The sequence below is a fragment of the Maylandia zebra genome, unplaced genomic scaffold, assembly GCF_041146795.1.
Source record: "Maylandia zebra isolate NMK-2024a unplaced genomic scaffold, Mzebra_GT3a scaffold09, whole genome shotgun sequence".
NCBI lineage: Eukaryota > Metazoa > Chordata > Actinopteri > Cichliformes > Cichlidae > Maylandia > Maylandia zebra.
The window spans coordinates 373,187-391,974 of NW_027490039.1; the positions used below are offsets into that span (position 1 = coordinate 373,187).

Here is an 18,788-nt window from a genome sequence, read left to right on the forward strand (position 1 = left end):
TCATGCCACACACGGACACAAAAGAACCAGTTCTGCTGCTACACACCAAAAACATTCCTTGAGCCATTCAGTAATCACACACACACAAATCTGAGGCAGAGCTGCAGAGACACCCCACCCAGGCTCAGACAGAGGGCCAGATAGGAGAGCCTTCTGTGCGTCCACGATGTCTTAAAAGCAGCTGGCACCTGAACACCTGAGATCACAGATTCTCATGTGACAGGTTTTTGGGCCTGAAGCCCCGCCCCCCAAAAAAACAACAACACTAACAATGACATCAACACAAGATCAAATGTGTGGACGAGGTCATAACTCAAGTGAGAGACATGGAGTGACGTCAGTCAGGTGATGGGCCAGGTGAGGAACGCGTACATCAGACAGCAGAATGCACCTGCTGTTTTCACAGGTGACCCCGAATAATCTTTTCTAAAAAATACACCACCCATAAACAGCAAGTTACTGGTATAATAACAAAGTCAAGATTGCACACAGTAATGTGCTGTACATGATCTACTGTGTATAAGGAAATTTACATGTGACCACTCTAAGCCACAAATGAATAAAATGTCACAGCCAGACTTACATTCTGGCTGGTAAAGGAAAAACAAACTTCTGGTCCCATGAAAAGAGGCACACTTCCAACCTTGAGAACTCAGAATCAGGGAGACAGCCAAACGGATGTTTTTTTATATATACAAAAAACTTTTACAATGTTTATTTAACAGATAAAATAAGTTAAATGTCACCGTTATTATTGTCCGCCTGGAAACAGCGCGGGTCTCCAAATTCAGAGACTGCGTCCACCTGAGGCCTTCGCGGTCTAAGTGGGCGGGTCCTCTGAAAGCCGGGTAGGCTGGAAGTGAATGACTATGAAATTGTCAGAATTACTTCACGAGCTCTCTCGGTGGAGTGAAACTCTGCCGTCTGCTCCTTGCTATCTAAAGTATACCCGGACGCTGGCGTAAACTCTCGACCATCGCACGCTTCTGTTTAATCAGTTTTCTGTTTGAAGTTTATTCCTCCTGAGGGCTTAATAAAGTTTTATTTAATCCAGTCATCTCAGCCAAACAGATTTACTCACGAACAAATAAAACACTGAAAAAAGCCAAACACTAACATTTTAGCTTATCTGAGTGACTTTTCCTGTTTAACCTGAGCAGCAAAGAACCGCGGGGGTTTGCCGTTCTCGTCGGCGCAGATATTTGAGGTTTACACAGCTACATTTTCGCCTGGAAATATGTTTAAAGTTTATTTTGCGACCCAGAAAGAATAATAAGAGTAACATTAAAACTAGCTAGCTGCCGCCATTGTTGGAAACTGGAACTTGCTGAGCAGTGCTTTGAATTCTGGGATATGGTTTTTCAGAGGGGCACTGAAATTTGTGATTCTCCCGGAAAAATCGGGACGGTTGGTATGTATTCCAAGAGGACAGATTCTAGTCGACATTTTTTATTAAGGCAAACTTCAGTAAGGACCTCAGTATAAACACAATGTACAAAGAACTCAAAAATATTTACATAAAAATACAAAATAAAAAATTATTTAAAAAAAAAATATGACGAAACTATTAAAACGTGTTGCTATTGTCTCACAAACAGGTGACAGAACAGTAACATACCAAATATGCAGCAGCGCCCAACAAACACACCATATTAAAAAAAAAAAAAGACACTTGTGAACATGATTATTCCCAGCTTCCATCCTGCTGATGGCACTGCAACAACACCAATTCAACACCAGAAATGATGTTTAAATTTCAGAAAAAAAAAGTGCTGAACAGCAGTTCTAGATGTTCATATAGCACCGTATCACCGATACTGTTAAAAGGACAGAATGACAGCTCATCGCTCATGGACTCGACAACCTGTTTATAGCGAGGTGAATAAATCTATCCCAGTCCACAGAGTTTCTCGCTGACCTCCCACAATTTCAGGGCCACCTTGTCATCTCGGGCATGAGCGGACACTTCCTGTGCCTCACAGCAGGAGAAGTACTTCCCGCTCAGAGGTTCGATTCCCTCCTGCAGGGCACAGTGCAGTGTGGTCTGAGCTCCCATCTCTGGGTCCAGGAACAGCAGCCAGGCCACAGGCTGGATGAAAATCTTCTGCCACAGGCCGACATTTCTAGACAGTTCAGTCCGGACAACACCTACAGGGCAGAAGGCAAAGAGCAATCACATACTTACTGCCTTTAGTGTTCAGTTTGGATAAAATGCTGATAGTAACAGTTGATTTAGCTTGAATTACAGTAATATATGGCCTAAAATGAGTGTTGATTAAAGGTAAACCAGTGTGTTACCTGGGTGGACACTGTAGCATGTGACATCGGTTCCTTTCAGCCTCTTGGCAAGCTCATGGGTGAAAAGCACATTGCACAGTTTGCTGTTGCAGTACGCATGGAAAAATTGCCAGCTGTATCTGCCAGTTCCCAGGTCTTTGTTTGCAACCAGAGCCTTAAGATACAAAAACAACCTTGTTAATAAGCTGTTCAGACAGGTGAAGGTGAAAGACGTGCAACAACATCACTTGTGATGTCATTATGATCACCTCTTCAGTCGTACTACTGAAATACTAGAGCAGAGCATTTTTAAAAATAAGAGTCCCAAAAGACGGAAAAAGGCTTGTTCCAGAGTGAGGATGGCTTTACATCTCCAAGCTCTCTTTAAATTATTGCAAACTCACGTTAAAGTCAATGTGTCCCCAGCGATGAGCCATGGAGGACAGCGTGATCACTCGTCCTCCCCCTGTCTTCTTCATCCTCTCCAACAGCAGATTGGTCAGCAGGAAGTGACCCAAGTGGTTCACCCCGAACTCGATGCCATATCCGTCCTCAGTCCGCCCGTCTGCCACCAATCCTGGGGACATATTGGAACAATGGTTTCTGAAATCTTTGTACTTCCTTGATCTCTTGAAGCTTGTTTTCTCTAGATTCTTCTCTGTCTCCGTAGAACAGACAAATCACCACTGCTGCTGCTCATCATTAAAAACTGTATTTGCACGTCTTTTTGACAGATACGGCAACTGTGATAAACTTGTCTGTCTCTCAAGTGGTTTACATCAATTTGTGTTTGAGGCCAATCTGGCTGCTTTGCACAACATAGCCGTTTGACGTCTTTGTGGCTATTCGGTGTCTTTTCAAAGTCGATTGTGATTATTTTGTGCTTCTGGTCACTTCTGTCTCTTTGTTGTCATTTGATGGTGAGTTTCAGACTCCAGAGCTGCCCTTTGTCACCCATCCTGTTCATACTTTTTTGGGCAGAATTTCTAGGCCCTCTCTGAGTGGAAGCTTAAGGTTTTGTTGATTTCAGCCTCTCAAATCTTTTTTTTTCTTTTAAACAAACGACCTGGTTTTGTGAACTTCATAAAGCAACAACCTCCAGCACACAGCTGTGATGAAAACACAAACAGGAGCAAGTCTGAGGCCATAGTTCTCAGGTGGAAAATCGGGAATGCTCACTCTGACTTGATCATTAGTTGATACCCCAAGTGGAGAAGTTCAACAAATAAATTTCCTCCTAATGGTGTCTGGCTCTCAGAGGTTGGTTTAGATGAAAATGGATGTATGGACCTCGTACTTGCAACTAAGTAGACATTGTGGTGTTGTGTAGTAGTGTGTGTACCAGCATTGTTGATGAGCAAATCCAGCCTAGACTCCGTTTTCAGGAATGTTTCGGCGAAGCTGCGGACAGACTTCAGACTGGCTAGGTCCAAGTGCACGTAGATCACGTCTGTACTTCCCGTTTGCTGGAAGAAGATCATTGTGATTCAGTGAAGGTTACATTTAACTTGCACTTCAGTGTTTCACTTCAATCCCTTTTTACTGTTTTTTCCTTAAAGCAACAGCTCAAACATTACCATCAATGAAAGAAGTGAACGCTTCAGCTCGTTTCAGCAGGATCATGTAAATCCCGTTAAAGTTCTGTGTGCATCGTTTTGTGCTCTCTGTCAGCTCCTCCTTTAAAAGGTTAACTCCTTTCACAGCTTCAGTCCTTTAAAATTGTCATATTGTACTTACTGAATGAATATAAATAAACAGTCATATCCACATACTACTTTAGCTTGTCTTCTTTTTCTCAGCTGCTTTAATTACCTAAAGCACACATCAGCCAGTTACAGCATGATAGGACGTTGTGTAACAAGCCTCCACTCCCTGCTGACGACTGCACAAGTTATTGTTTTAAATGTCAGTGCTCCTTTCTGAGAAACTTTGGATTAACTTTCATACAGCATGAGGAAATTGTGGCCAATGCATCAGTGTGTTCTTCTCACCGTTTCTATTTCTGCAATGGCAGCTGCAGCTTTGTTCCTGTTTCGGCAGGCCAGGATCACTCTGGCTCCTTTCCTGGCCAGATGCAAAGCCGTGGCTTTACCAATGCCCGTATTTCCTCCTACAGTAAGAGCAGGAAAAGAATAAGCAACATCTACCCAAACCATCACAAACAAGAACTATCATCCATGCAAGTGTTTAATGTGGTGTTATCTGAAGGCTAGTAGAAACCTGTCTAAATTGCAAACAAGAATTCTAGATTTTCACTTCCACCTTTGTTGTAAACTTCACTCCCGTCCAAAGTAAAAAGCACAAAAACAAAGAAAAACGCATCTTTAATTCTTTCATTGCAGCAATCACATTTGTGCAAATCCCGATTTTGCTATCGGCACAGATTTGTGGCATAAAAACTGGCCCCGACCTCAGAGGGAAGAGAGAGGAGGACGACGCTCAGGTTTAGATGAGAATTCCCTCTCTGTACAAACCTTCATTCTAATTTGTGTTGTACAGTTATTTCATTTTTAACCTTAATTTATATTTTATTCCTTCCTAGTTAAATTTACCCTTTTTAATTTTTCATATTTATTTCCTATCTTATTCATAGCCTTTTCCTTTTTTGTTTTCTTTAGGTCACGAGCAGTTGTCCAAGCATTTCACTACATATCGTACTGTGTATGACTGTGTACGTGACAAATAAAAATTTGAATTTGAATTTGAAATTTGAAACCCAGTTTAGAGATGCAAGTGTTAAACTGATTTTTACTTGAATTTAGAAATAACTGCTGAATCGGCTTAAATGTCATATTTACTGTTCACTTATTTTTGACGAGGTTTTTCCTGAAAGCCGATCTACATGTAGGTCGGTACCGTCGAAAGTCCGTCGTACTCGAAGCCTCTTTTTCGTGGCAATATTGAAGGAAACATACATTTAACGGCTTCTTTTCTTTTGCTCATCATCTGCAGATTTAACAAAACTTGTTATGTACCTTTACTCACTGTCGCTATCATAATCAAACACCAACATCCTTATCACCTCGTAAGAGGAAGTAAAGAAACCTATGAAAGGAAAATCCGCTGAACGCTGCGAGCTGCACACACAGCAGCTGTTTGTAGGCACACTTTCTACACCTCGTCATTTTTGATGCTGGTGTCGTTAGCAGTCGGTCTGTTTGGTACAAACTGCGCTTGATGCCGGTCTCACCTGTGATGATGACGGTCTTCCCTGACATCGCGGCGTTTCCTTTGCATTTGGCCCTTTTGAAGAGAGTCTGTGTGAGGAGGACGTATGCTCCCAGAAGTACAACGGCCACAAACAAGAGGGGAACCATGGTGGATGTCGGCCGAGAACTTCGCGTCTGGCTGCTGAGCTGCGGATCTGTCTTTATGCACACGCCTGTCGGATGAGTTTCATCTGAGACGTGCCAGCGAGTCGCTCCTCGACCGGTCGGACCAGTTGTGGAATGACGTAAACGTCAGAGCACCGTGACCTACGCTTTTCACTCTGAACACCTGAGAAACGCATTCACCCCACCCGCGTGTCTCTTAATAAAGATTTACTGCGAAAGCATTTACAGAAAAATATGGAAAGCATGCAAACATCCCTCCAGATACCAAAGTGTCGAACTTTCACCTAAAATCTTCCATAATTAATAATTGCCTCTGATAGTTATATGTCAGTGTAACTAATTCATTCTTTCACTGTCTATGTTGTTTTACCAGTCAGTGGTTGCTGGAGTACTTTTCTATGCTGTGGTGTGCTGGGGGAGCAGCACAGCAAAGAGGGACTCATCCAGGCTGGAGAAACTGATCAGGAGGGCTAGCTCTGTGGTCGGCATGAAGCTGGACACTCTGGTGACAGTGGCAGAGAAAAGGACATTAAAGAAACTGATGGACATTATGGACAATGCTGGGCATCCTCTGCACACGGCCATAAACAACCAGAAGAGTCTGTTCAGTGACAGGTTGCTTCTCCCCAAGACAAGAACTAACAGACTTAAAAACTCCTTTGTCCCACACGCCATCAGACTGTTTAACTCCTCTCTGGAGGGGAGAGGGAGGGGAAACAGGAGGACAAAGGAGGGGGGAACAACTAAGCTGTAGTGCCTCTTCACCTCACTGTGCAATACCTTGTGCAATACTTTTTGTAAATAGTCAACAGTGCAATAGACTCAATACTTGAAATGTGCAATTCACTTGTATTTTTATTTTTTATTCCTATTTATTCTATTTATCCCCTTTGTATATTTTATTTATATTTGTCTCTGTATTTATATATATGTGTGTGTGTGTGTGTGTGTGTGTGTGTGTGTGTGTGTGTGTGTGTGTGTGTGTGTGTATATAACAGTTCTGTAACTGTAACTTTGGTCGTTGCTGTGCTTTTTTTGGAAGTCGAATTTCCCAGAGGAACCCACCCGAGGGATTAATAAAGTTCTATCTTATCTTATCTTATCTAGATTTAGTTTTTAAGGAAACAAAACACAAAAATCACAAATGTAGCTGTTGCTGCTTTTGCTCCCAAAATGTAACTTATTCTAAAATAGTTTAATAAGAATGTTTCACAGCCTCTAACATATAGTCACAGTCAGTCGATCAAACCAACAATCAGATCTGCTTAGCAGATTTGGCTGTAAGATTTCCACATCAGTGAAAATGGAACTTTTCTGGTGAGCAGGACAGTGCTGGCATGAATACGTGCATCTGTATTTGTCAATGACTGAATCAGGCCTCTTTGGCTCTGACAAAACATGCAATATTTTTGAAACAACATGTTTTTTATCTGTGCTTGCTGCAGGGTTTTGTTTTGTGTCTTACTTTTTGTTCCCCACGTTTCTCTTCAAATTTCCCTCAGGTGTTCTGTGGGATTCAAATCAGGCAACATACTTGTTCAGGTCAGCGGTGTCAAACTTTATTCCCAAACTCTTGTTTGACATTGAAAGCATTTTTTAATCATTATCATGCAGGAATATCTCTAGATTGTTTACTCCACATGTTTTGCACTCATGTCTGGCCAGACATTACTATCATGTCTGCCCAGGGTCACTCCACTCTGTCTGTTCTGAAAAAAACATCTTGTAATCTGACCAAATAATGCTCTGGTGATGTTCTTCAGACTGCCAAGAGAGATGATTCTCAAAGAGGTTTTCAGTGGGAGAAACATTTCATTGTAATCACTGCTGTGATCGCCATTTCTCAAGTCTCTCAATTTGGAACCTCTTTATCTCACTGTAGCTTTCTTCATCAACTGAGGGCTATTCAGGGCTTTTAGAGTGACCTAATGAATTACAATCATTTAGCTTAAAAGTAATAAGTATATGCATCATCTTATCAGCATCGCTTGTAGACCGGATGTTTCTAATGACATTGCGCAAATACATTTCTGTAGTTTAACTACGTCACTGACGTCATGGCAGGGGAGACTCCAGGATCAGAGCTTTGGAGGTGCTGAGCACCCAGAGAGCTGCCCAGCCAGGCAAGATAAATGTCACGAAGAGACTTCTTCCCGGTCTCTGTCAGTCCCTGCATCCCTAAATGTCTCCAGTTGTCCCGAGTTCCCTGTGACTGTCTCCTTGGTGCATTTAAACCCCTGTTCCTCCCTGTCGTCTGTTGTCCTCGTCTCCATTATCAGTCATAATAATTTTACCATCTCTGTGCAAGTCTGCAAATTTCTTTCTTAAATCATAAGATTCTTAAATTCATCAAGTCTCTCTGTGCCTGGGTCCTCGTCACAAAACATGACATCACTGTTTTGTACATTTTGACACAATTTAATCCCACATGTGTGAAAGAAAAGCAAAACACTTTTCTGAAAAGTCTGTAACAAAACCGTCAAATCTGATAAAGGTTATTTAAATTCTGCAAGAGAAGAGTGGATTGGAATAAAAACAATACATATCCTAACCTTAATAACTGGGAGGATAATGAATGATGCTCACAGTGAGTAAGAAGTAAACTGAGTGCATTTTTTGGACAGACATTCACTTTTAATGTGTTTGTATAATATAATACAGATACATAAATAAATACACTCCAAAAACAGAAGAGTCCTTGAAATGTACAAATGTACAAAATATTAATAACAAATTATAAAAATGGAGGCAACTTTGCCTACATTACAGTGTATACAATACAATATATATACATATCTATCTATCTATATATATATATATATATATATACACACATATATACATATATAAATATATATATATAATTAATAGTCCAAATTGAATTTGCATTTCCATTAAATTAAAAAATTATTATTGACTTTACAAACCCCATGCTGTCCAACACCCTTGACCTTTTCTCTGACTGTTTTCTTTAAAACTGTTGCATCAAAACTTCTAATTCATCCCTATTTCATCGAGTTGTTGAGTATGTTTTTTAAAGGCACTTGTTGCATGTTGCACACATGCTGTTCTGCCACAGAAGCAGGACAACTGAAGCAATGCTGTGGTGCCACCTGCTGGCTAATTGCACTTCCATTTGTTTGTCACATTGAGAAAAAGCAGTTAAAATACTGATTAATTTTGTTATTATGTATTTAAATTTTCTAGTAGATATGAGAGTTAAAAACATCACTGCCATTTCTGTGCTATGATATACTCTGCATACTGTGTTTCTTTGACAGAAATTAACAGAAATAAAACTGCATTTGAAAAGAAGTGTAAATATTACTTTGAATGCAAGTTACTAATTATTTCCAACCACAATGTTTTGCTAAACATTTGAATACTTTTTTAAATTTTTTTATTTCTGGATAAATAAATTTAGTCCTTTATTTATCCAGGTTAAAAAAAATCTCATTTAGATTAAAAATCTCATTTCCAAGAAAGACCTGGTCTTCTGCCCTCAGCTGAATGTCTCTATCCAGCTTATGCAGTGAGCTAAACATTAAATGGCTTCAGTAAACACTCAGGAGACCGCGTGGCATTCTTCAGAGCTTTACTGATCCTTATTTTCCTTTTTGTAAAACTGTAATAACAGAAACAGAATACAGTGTATTCACTCTCCATACAAATACACAAAGATTACATTAAATATTGTTGACTTATGTAAACAGTCACTACACAATCAAGAGATACAGAGATGTCAGGAGATACAGCTAACACCACATGCTGGTATGCTTCATGTTAGCAGGCTAAACAAAGGGCTAACAGCTAGCTTGTGCTAGTAATGTAACAAACTCGCTAAACACACAAGAAACTCATTACTTTGCTGAACAAGGTACTAATAAGTTGCAACAATAAACCGTTTTGCCACACTTACAGATTATGCCTTTTCAAGGGCGTCAGATGCAGGAATTTACAGAGACAGCCAAATGGACCTTCCCTGTCGAGCGCTGGGAGAAAACCACTGCTTGCGCTCTAACATGGCGCTACCCTGTCAACCCACTAGATGGCAGGCTTTGCCCAGACAAGATCAGGAATAAACATATTTTCTGACATATTGCAACAGTTAATTACAGAACGAATGATTATGATCCGCCATATAACAAACTTATAAAAAACATACCTTAGGAATAACAGGAGGGACAGAATACCTGGCATCATGGCAACAAAAATCAAAATACATGTACCACACGAGTACATAAATCAAATCAAATCTCTTTTATTGTCACATCACATGTGCAGGTACATTGGTACAGCACATGTGAGTGAAATTCTTGTGTGCGAGCTTCACAAGCAACAGAGTTGTGCAAAACACAATAACATAAACAGGCAAAATATACGAATGGCTAAATCTGAAACTAATAAACATATGTACAATATACAGAATAGAATAGAATAGAATAGAATGCCTTTATTGTCACTATACAGTTGTACAATGAGATACAGAGCATCTCCTACTCAGTGTAAACATGCTGGGGGGGTACAGTTCTGCAGCGCTATGTACATATGGACAGTATCAACATAGGGAAAAACACACACACACACACACACACACACACACACACACACACACACACACACACACACACACACACACACACACATATATATATATAAAAAAAAAAAACACCCAGCACGCCCCTGCGGGCGGTTTATCCTTCAAGCTCGGGTCCTCTACCAGAGGCCTGGGAGCTTGAGGGTCCTGCGTAGTATCTTAGCTGTTCCCAGGACTGCGCTCTTCTGGACAGAGATCTCCGATGTTGTTCCCGGGATCTGCTGGAGCCACTCGCCTAGCTTGGGAGTCACCACACCTAGTGCTCCGATTACCACGGGGACCACCGTTACCTTCACCCTCCACATCCTCTCGAGCTCTTCTCTGAGCCCTTGGTATTTCTCCAGCTTCTCGTGTTCCTTCTTCCTGATATTGCTGTCATTCGGAACCGCTACATCGATCACTACGGCCGTCTTCTTCTGTTTGTCTACCACAAACAGTTTGTCTACCACCACTATGTCCGGTTGGTTAGCCACCACCATTTTGTCCGTCTGTATCTGGAAGTCCCACAGGATCTTAGCTCGGTCATTCTCCGCCACCCTTGGGGGCCACCCTTGGGGGCATCTCCCATTTTGACCTCGGGACTTCCAGGTTATACAGATGTTCCTGTACACTATGCCGGCCACTTGGTTATGGCGTTCCATGTATGCCTTGCCTGCTAGCATCTTGCACCCTGCTGTTATGTGCTGGATTGTCTCTGGGGCATCTTTACACAGCCTGCACCTGGGGTCTTGCCTGGTGTGATAGACCCCAGCCTCTATGGATCTTGTGCTCAGAGCTTGTTCTTGTGCTGCCATGATTAGTGCCTCTGTGCTGTCTTTCAGTCCAGCTTTGTCCAGCCACTGGTAGGATTTCTGGATATCAGCCACCTCCTCTATCTGCCGGTGGTACATACCGTGCAGGGGCCTGTCCTTCCATGATGGTTCCTCGTCTATATATATATATATATATATATATATATATATATATATATATATATATATATATATATATATATAATGTACAATATACAAGACGTAAGTAATATGTAATAAATAGTGTTATGTATATAGTTATTGCACATAGAATTGGTATTGCACAGTGGTGGTCCATAGAGGAAGTGGGAAGTGGGGGGCTGTGTTATCGGTGCATGTGTGAGTTCAGGGTGGTTATTGCTTTGGGGAAGAAACTGTTTTTGAGTCTGTGGGTTTTTGTGTTGATGCACCTGTAGCGCTTCCCTGAGGGAAGCAGGCTGAACATGTTGAAGCCAGGGTGGGAGCTGTCCTTGATAATGTTTGCTGCTCTGCTGAGGCATAAATGTCCATCAGGGAGGGGAGAGGGCAGCCGATGATCTTTTGTGCTGTCTTGACCACACTCTGAAGCCTCGCTCTATCTGCTTTGGTGCAGCTGCCGTACCATACCGTGATGCAGTAGGTTAGCAGGCTCTCAATGGACGAGCGGTAGAAGGTCAGCAGCAGGTTGGAGTTCAGCTTGTACTTCCTGAGGACTCTCAGGAAGTGCAGCCGCTGTTGGGCCTTCTTGATGACCGTTGAGATGTTTCCTGTCCAGGAGATGTCAGCAGAGATGAGGACACCAAGGAACCGGATGGTGTGGACCCTCTCCACACACTCCCCGTTGATGTAGAGGGGGCCAAGTCAGTGCTGTGTCTCCTGAAGTCAACAATGAGCTCTTTGGTTTTCTTAGTGTTCAGTGCCAGGTTGTTTTCTGAACACCATGCTGCCTGCTTCAGGACTTCCTCTCTGTACTCTGCCTCGTCTCCCTTCGAGATGAGTCCGACTACCGTGGTGTCATCAGCAAACTTGATGATGAGTGTTGTTGTGGGTCGAACTGCAGTCGTGGGTGTAGAGAGAATACAAGAGGGGGCTCAGCACACAGCCCTGTGGGGAGCCGGTGCTCAGTGTGCGAGTGGAGGAGAGATGAGGTCCGAGTCTTACAGTCTGGGGCCGGTTTGTGAGGAAATCCTTTATCCAGGCACATGTGAGAGGAGGGAGGCCAAGAGTGACCAGTTTGGTGATGAGGATGTCCGGGATGATTGTATTAAAGGCTGAGCTGTAGTCCACAAAGAGCATTCGGACGTAGCTTTGCCGCTGCTCTAGGTGACTCAGCACAGCGTGGAGGGCTGTGGCGATGGCGTCTTCTGTGGATCTGTTTGCACGGTATGCAAACTGGTGGGGGTTGAATTCTGGGGGGAGGTAATCCTTGATGTGCTGAAGGACTAGTCTCTCAAAGCATTTCATGATCACCGGTGTGAGGGCCACAGGGCAGTAATCATTCAGGCTGGAGATGGGAGACTTCTTCGGCACTGGGATGATTGTGGCTGATTTTAGACAGGATGGGATGGCTGCCTGATCCAGTGAGAGGTTGAAGAGTCTGGTGAAGATGAGGGTGAGCTTGTGTGCGCATGCTCTTAGCACCTTGCCAGGTACTCCATCTGGACCGGCTGCCTTCCTGGGGTTCACTGCTAGGAGGACACGTCTGACATCGTGCTCTGTTACAGTGAGTGGAGCGGTGCAGGAACCAGGTGAGGATGAGGATGGGAGCAGGGCTGAAGCAGATGAATGCTGCTGTTGTGGTGTTTCAAAGCGGACGAAGAAGCTGTTTATTTCCTCTGCCAGCTGCACACTCGGGTTTTCTGTTTTCGCAGTGCTGCCTCTGTGGTTGATGATGTCTTGCATTCCCTGCCACACCTCTCGTGTGTTGTTGCTGGACAGCTGGGACTCGATGTTCCTTTTGTGGTCTGACTTGGCTTTTTTAATCCCCCTTTTCAGGTCAGCTCGAGCAGCCCTGTACAGAGCTCTGTCACCTGACCTGAAGGCGGCATCGCGGGCTTTGAGGAGTGAGCGGACCTCGCTGGTCATCCAGAGTTTTTGGTTTGGGAAAACCCGAATGCTTTTGTCCACTGTCACATTTGCAGTACAGAACTTGATGTAGTCCAGTACTGATCCTGTGAATGTTTCTAGGTCCTGGTGTTCAAATATGTCCCAGTCTGTCTCTGTGAAGCAGTCCTGTAGTTTGGAGAGAGCATTTTCCAGCCAGGTTGTAACAGTCTTTGTGGTGGGCCTGGCACTGCGCCTGAGGGGGGTGGGGAGAGCATATAATAGTATATGCAAAAAAAATAATTTCTGGATGTGTATACTAAATGTTTTCCTACGTGTGTGTGTGTGTGTGTGTATACACATATTTTACAGATTAAATAGAGTCAATAAATAAAATATATAAAAATATACAGAGTTGAATATGTGCAAAACAGTGGCATTACTGTACAGTATGGAGTGCATAATGTTAAAGTTCCAGTAGTGAAGCTGAGGTGTCTATGACGTGTTCAGCAGTCTGATGGCCTGATGGAAAAAGCTGTCTCTCAGTCTGCTGGTACGGGACCGGATGCTGCAGAACCTCCTTCCTGATGGAAGTAGTCCGAACAGTTTATGGCTGGGGTGACTGGAGTCCTTGATGATCCTCCCCGCTTTCCTCAGGCACCGCTTCCTGTAGATGTCTTGGAGGGAGGGACGCTCACCTCCAATTATCCGTTCAGAGCACCGCACTACTCGCTGGAGAGCTTTGCAGTTGTAGGCGGTGCTGTTGCCATACTAGGTGGTGATGCATCCAGTGAGGATGCTCTCAATGGCACAGTGATAGAAGGTCCTGAGGATGCGGGGGCTCATGCCGAATCTTTTCAGTCTCCTGAGAAAGAAGAGGCGCTGCTGCGCCTTCTTCACTGTTTTGTTTGTGTGTACTGACCACGTAAGATCCTCAGCCAGATGTACACCAAGGAACCGGAAGCTGCTCACTCTCTCCACAGCAGCGCCGTTGATGGTGATGGGGGTGTGTACTTCTCTGCACCTCCGGAAGTCCACTATCAACTCCTTTGTCTTTGCGACGTTGAGGGTGAGATGGTTGTCTTGACACCAGTGGGTCAGGGCGCTGACCTCCTCCCTGTAAGCCGTCTCATCACCGTTGGTGATAAGACCCACCACTGTAGTGTCGTCCGCAAACTTCACAATGATGTTGGAGTTGTTAGTGGCCGTGCAGTCGTAGGTGTAGAGTGAGTACAGGAGAGGGCTCAGTACACACCCCTGTGGAGCACCAGTGTTCAGTGTGACGGGGGATGAGGTGATGCTGCCCAGTCTGACCACCTGGCGTCTGTCAGACAGGAAGCTAAGGATCCAGCTGCAGAGGGAGCTGCTCAGTCCTAGATCCTGCAGTTTCCTGTCCAGCTTCGAGGGAACGATGGTATTGAATGCTGAGCTGTAATCTACAAACAGCATCCTCACATACGTGTCTCTCTTCTCCAGGTGTGACAGGGCAGTGTGTAGTGTCAGGGCTATGGCATCATCAGTGGACCTGTTGTGGCGGTATGCGAACTGTAGAGGGTCCAGTGAGTCGGGTAGTGCAGAGCAGATGAAGTCCCTGACCAGCTTCTCGAAGCATTTGCTTACGATGGGGGTCAGGGCTACAGGTCGCCAGTCGTTCAATGAGGAGATGGTGGAGGATTTGGGTACAGGGACGATGGTGGCCATTTTGAAGCAGGCTGGGACTACAGACAGAGAGAGGGAAAGGTTGAAGATGTGCGTGAACACTCCAGCCAGCTGATCCGCGCATGACTTGAGGACGCGGCCGGGAATCCCGTCCGGACCAGTAGCTTTGCGTGCGTTCACCTTCCTGAAGCACTTCCGCACATCCTCCTCAGACACAGTGCGCGCACTGACGTCATCCGCGGTGCGCACACTGTCCGGTCTCATGGTGTTCGCTGCGTCGAATCTAGCGTAGAATACGTTTAGATCCTCACACAGAGAGGCCGTGGTCTGCGGTGTGCTGGTTTTCCCTCTAAAGTCTGTGATCGTGTTTAGTCCCTGCCACATACTCCGAGGGTTGTCAAACTGTTGCTCCACCCTGTCCCTGTACTCACGTTTGGCTGCTTTGATTGTCTTCCGGAGTTGGTAATGTGCGTGTTTGTAGTCCGATGTGTTTGCGGAGGCAAAGGCGGTGCTCCGTGCCGTCAGTGCCGCGCGAACATCTCCGTTAATCCAGGGTTTTTGATTTGGGAAGGATTTAACTGTTCTGGATGGGACGACATCTTCCACGCATTTCCTGATAAATCCGCAGACTGAGTCTGTGTACTCATCAATGTCCCTAGCAGCCACGTGAAACATTTCCCAGTCCGCGTGATCAAAACAGTCCCGCAGCGCAGACTCCGATTGGTCCGTCCAACAGTGCACCGCCCTCCGGGTTGGAGCTTCCTGTTTCAGCTTCTGCCTGTAGGCGGGCAGGAGCAGGATGGAGCGGTGATCTGATTGGCCAAATGGGGCGCGGGGGAGGGCTTTGTATGGATCCCGGAAAGAGGTGTAGCAGTGGTCAAGTAGCCGATTTCCACGAGTGTTAAAGTGGATGTGTTGGTGGAGTTTGGGTGAGACTTTCTTCAGGTTTCCCTTATTAAAGTCTCCGGCTGTGATAAACGCTGCCTCTGGGTGTGCGGTTTCCTCGCTGCTGATCGCGCTGTACAGTTCCCTGAGTGCACGGTCAGTGTCGGCTTGTGGAGCAATGTAAACAGCCGTAATAATCACTGCTGTAAATTCCCTCGGTAGCCAGAATGGCCGGCACTTAATCATCAGGTACTCCAGGTCCGGTGAGCAGAAGGATTTGACCGGGTGCACGTTCGCATAATCACACCAGCTGTTGTTGATCATGAAACACACACCACCGCCTCTGCTTTTCCCAGTAAGATCCTGTGACCTGTCCGCGCGGTGCACAGAGAACCCCGGCAGTTGTATTGCGGAGTCCGGTACTTTGTCCGATAGCCAGGTTTCTGTGAGGCAGATCACGCAGCAGTCCCGCATCTCTCGCTGGAATGAGATCCGTGCCCGAAGCTCGCACAGCTTGTTCTCCAGAGACTGCATATTAGCCAGTAATAAACTGGGTAACGGTGGTCTGTTAGTGCGCCGTCTCAGTCGAACCAGAACGCCAGATCTTCTCCCTGTGTCGGCGTTTGCGGCCTCCAGGGCCAGAGAACAAAGGCGTCTCAGGTGAGATGAATTGGGGGGGGGGGGGTCTGCAAACGGAGCGACCGTGTTGCAAAACTTGAACTCCGGAAAGTTATAAGAAAGACCGTCTTTTATGTCCAGTAAGGTTTGTCGGTTGTACACAAGGAGACATGTGCTACTCGCGAAAAAATGAAGGAAAAGTAAAATTAAACACAGAAAACAGCTGTTGCTTGGGGGAGCTCGCGACGAGGCTGCCATACTAGGCGCCATCTTGAAATCATTTAAAAAAAATACAACAAATTTATAGATGAGGTCACACAAAAGACTTAACTAATAATAAGTAACTGCCCGAGTTACATTATGAAATCGTAGTTATAAAACCTCTTTAGCATACTCACAACTAGCTCATTTTATAATCTGCAAATGTATCGATGCACATTGAAATAGTTTATGAATCAATTATTTAGACTTTTTAAATAATGCTACACTCTTAGAAACGCTGTATTAAAAATGCCCCAATCAGTAACCCAACGCTGGGTCAAATACGGACCGAGCCAACGCTGGGTTGTTTCAACTTAACAGGGTTGGTTTACTGGTTTCACCAAGCACACTGGGTTAGGATAACTATCCAGAAATTGGGTTAAATTGACCAATGTTTGAAGTTGAGGTTACCAAACTTTGGGTTGAAAGTCAGAACCCATGGGTTATATTACCATTAATGTTTGGGTTTCTACTTGCTATAAAATTCAGCATATAATAACTAGATTCAAAACATAATAAAATAAAAAATATTTTTATTGCTGTATGATATACAGAACATATTACATAGAACAAGTTTTTAGAACAAATTAAATGTGAAAACTCTTAACTTTAAAAGAAAAACTGATGAATTGATGATTATCTCAGGACTTAACATACATCAACACTTTGGAAAAGTGCCAGAGGGAATCTCCCTCTCACATTATTTCATGCACCTTTATGAGCAACATTTTACGCTTCCATCGTAGCTAAAAGAGCCCTCATTCATTTGACCATATTTGGTTCATGTCCTGGGATTCATCTATTCCTGGTATAGATGACAGTGCGAAGGGATTCCTGAACTTGGGCCATGACTTCGGGTAACTTTCATCAAAAACTGTCACGGTCAGCGAGGAGAGCTGTGTGGAATTTATTAAAGGACCCAAGATTCAGGCATAAGTGATGCGAGTGGGCTTTTTATTGAGGAGGAATATAAACAGAAAGGGCAAAGGTGTGGATGGAAACTAAGCTAAACCTAAACTGGAGAACGCTAACAAAATACAGACCTGAAATGGCAAAGCAGGTAGATGACACAGACTGAAACAGATAATGACGACAGAGGGCCATAACGCAGATGAGCCAGCAACAGGCAGGAGAACACACAGGGCTTAAATACACACAGCAGTAATCAAGGGATGAGCGACAGGAGGGGAACACACCTGGGAGAAATCACAGCTGACGGGATGGGGGAAACATAAACTGAGACAGAGACCTTCAGAATAAAACAGGAAACTCACAGACACAGAGAACCAGACAAGACACTGAACTAAACAGACAGATTCACAAGCAGACAGTGTGACACCATAGACAGAGGGAACTCAGAGAAGTGGGAGCAGGCAGGTATAGAACAAAAACCCTAACAAATGGCAAACCTTAACAAAAGATATAACAGAATAAACAAGCACATAGAATAAAATAAAGAACACAAAACACTGAGTCGTCAGACTCAGGACCATGACAAAAACAAAAAATGCTTTGAAGCAGCCATCAACAGACCTTAGATTGCTGCAAAAAACAGAAACAAACCAGGCAAGATCAACATTTTCTTGGGGTTCCTTTGGTGCTTAATTCTTCTTCCTGACAGAACGAAGCCTTCTCCTGACATTGCATAGACACCACTTCAGAAATCCAGTTGCTGACCTATGAGTTCTGTAAGGGCTAACCACACATCCTGTAATTTTTAAGCAAAAGAAAAGGGTCGGTAAAGTAAGATTTAAAAGATTATTTGCAGTTGTTTGGTTAATGTCAAGTTGTCTGTAATCCTGGAGCGGTGAGTTCCAACACTATGCCTGACATTTGCTCAGAGAGGACAAAACAACAACGAAGCACACCAGTCTGTGGTTGTGAATTGTTAGAAGATGGACTAAGCCAAGGTCAAGTATCATGTTTCACACACTTTATACTGTCACAGGGTTGTACAAACCTTTTTGCCAACTTCGCAATAGATTTAAACAAATGTTACTATTCATGCATCTATAATGTGCAAATGACTGAAGAAGTAACTTGGATGAGTGATATATAATGTGCATATATGTTTTAAAGATATGGAAATTATTTATTTTTATAATCACAATGACACTCGGTATACTGTTTGAAAAACTGACCAGTATTCAGGTTTTTAAATTGTTTTTGTGTGTATCCATTGAAGTATAGATACTTAAATATCCTGTGCCACGGCAGTCCTTTAAACATGGAAGCTGAAGTACTATTGATGATGCCATTATTGCCTTTATTCCTGAAGGTGGGCTGCAAGCAAAAACAGTTCCATTTAATAAAACTGGATAAACAAAAACTTTACTTTGCTGT

The 18,788-nt window shown here is 43.8% G+C and overlaps 1 protein-coding gene and 1 long non-coding RNA gene across 2 annotated transcripts in view; both read right to left on the reverse strand.

The window, feature by feature from the left end:
- LOC143415830 (uncharacterized) overlaps positions 1–18,788 on the reverse strand; it is a 235,675-nt gene that overhangs the window by 202,940 nt on the left and 13,947 nt on the right. The window lies entirely within an intron of this gene.
- Positions 1,434–5,741, reverse strand: LOC101485054 (dehydrogenase/reductase SDR family member 13). The gene is made up of 6 exons (XM_004572182.3): positions 5,468–5,741; positions 4,269–4,387; positions 3,620–3,743; positions 2,682–2,854; positions 2,299–2,452; positions 1,434–2,148 (listed from the first exon to the last, which is right to left on the reverse strand). The coding sequence occupies exons 1-6, from the start codon at positions 5,592–5,594 to the stop codon at positions 1,889–1,891; spliced, it is 957 nt and encodes a 318-aa protein (XP_004572239.1). The 5' UTR covers positions 5,595–5,741; the 3' UTR covers positions 1,434–1,888.

Coding starts and splice junctions, on each gene's coding strand:
- LOC101485054 (XM_004572182.3), bottom strand. CDS start 5,594: ATGGTTCCCCTCTTGTTTGTGGCCGTTGTACTTCTGGGAGCATACGTC. Junction 3,744..4,268: donor CCATTGCAGAAATAGAAACG/GTGAGAAGAACA, acceptor ATCTTCTTCCAG/CAAACGGGAAGTACAGACGT. Junction 2,855..3,619: donor TTTGCTCATCAACAATGCTG/GTACACACACTA, acceptor ATATGTCCCCAG/GATTGGTGGCAGACGGGCGG.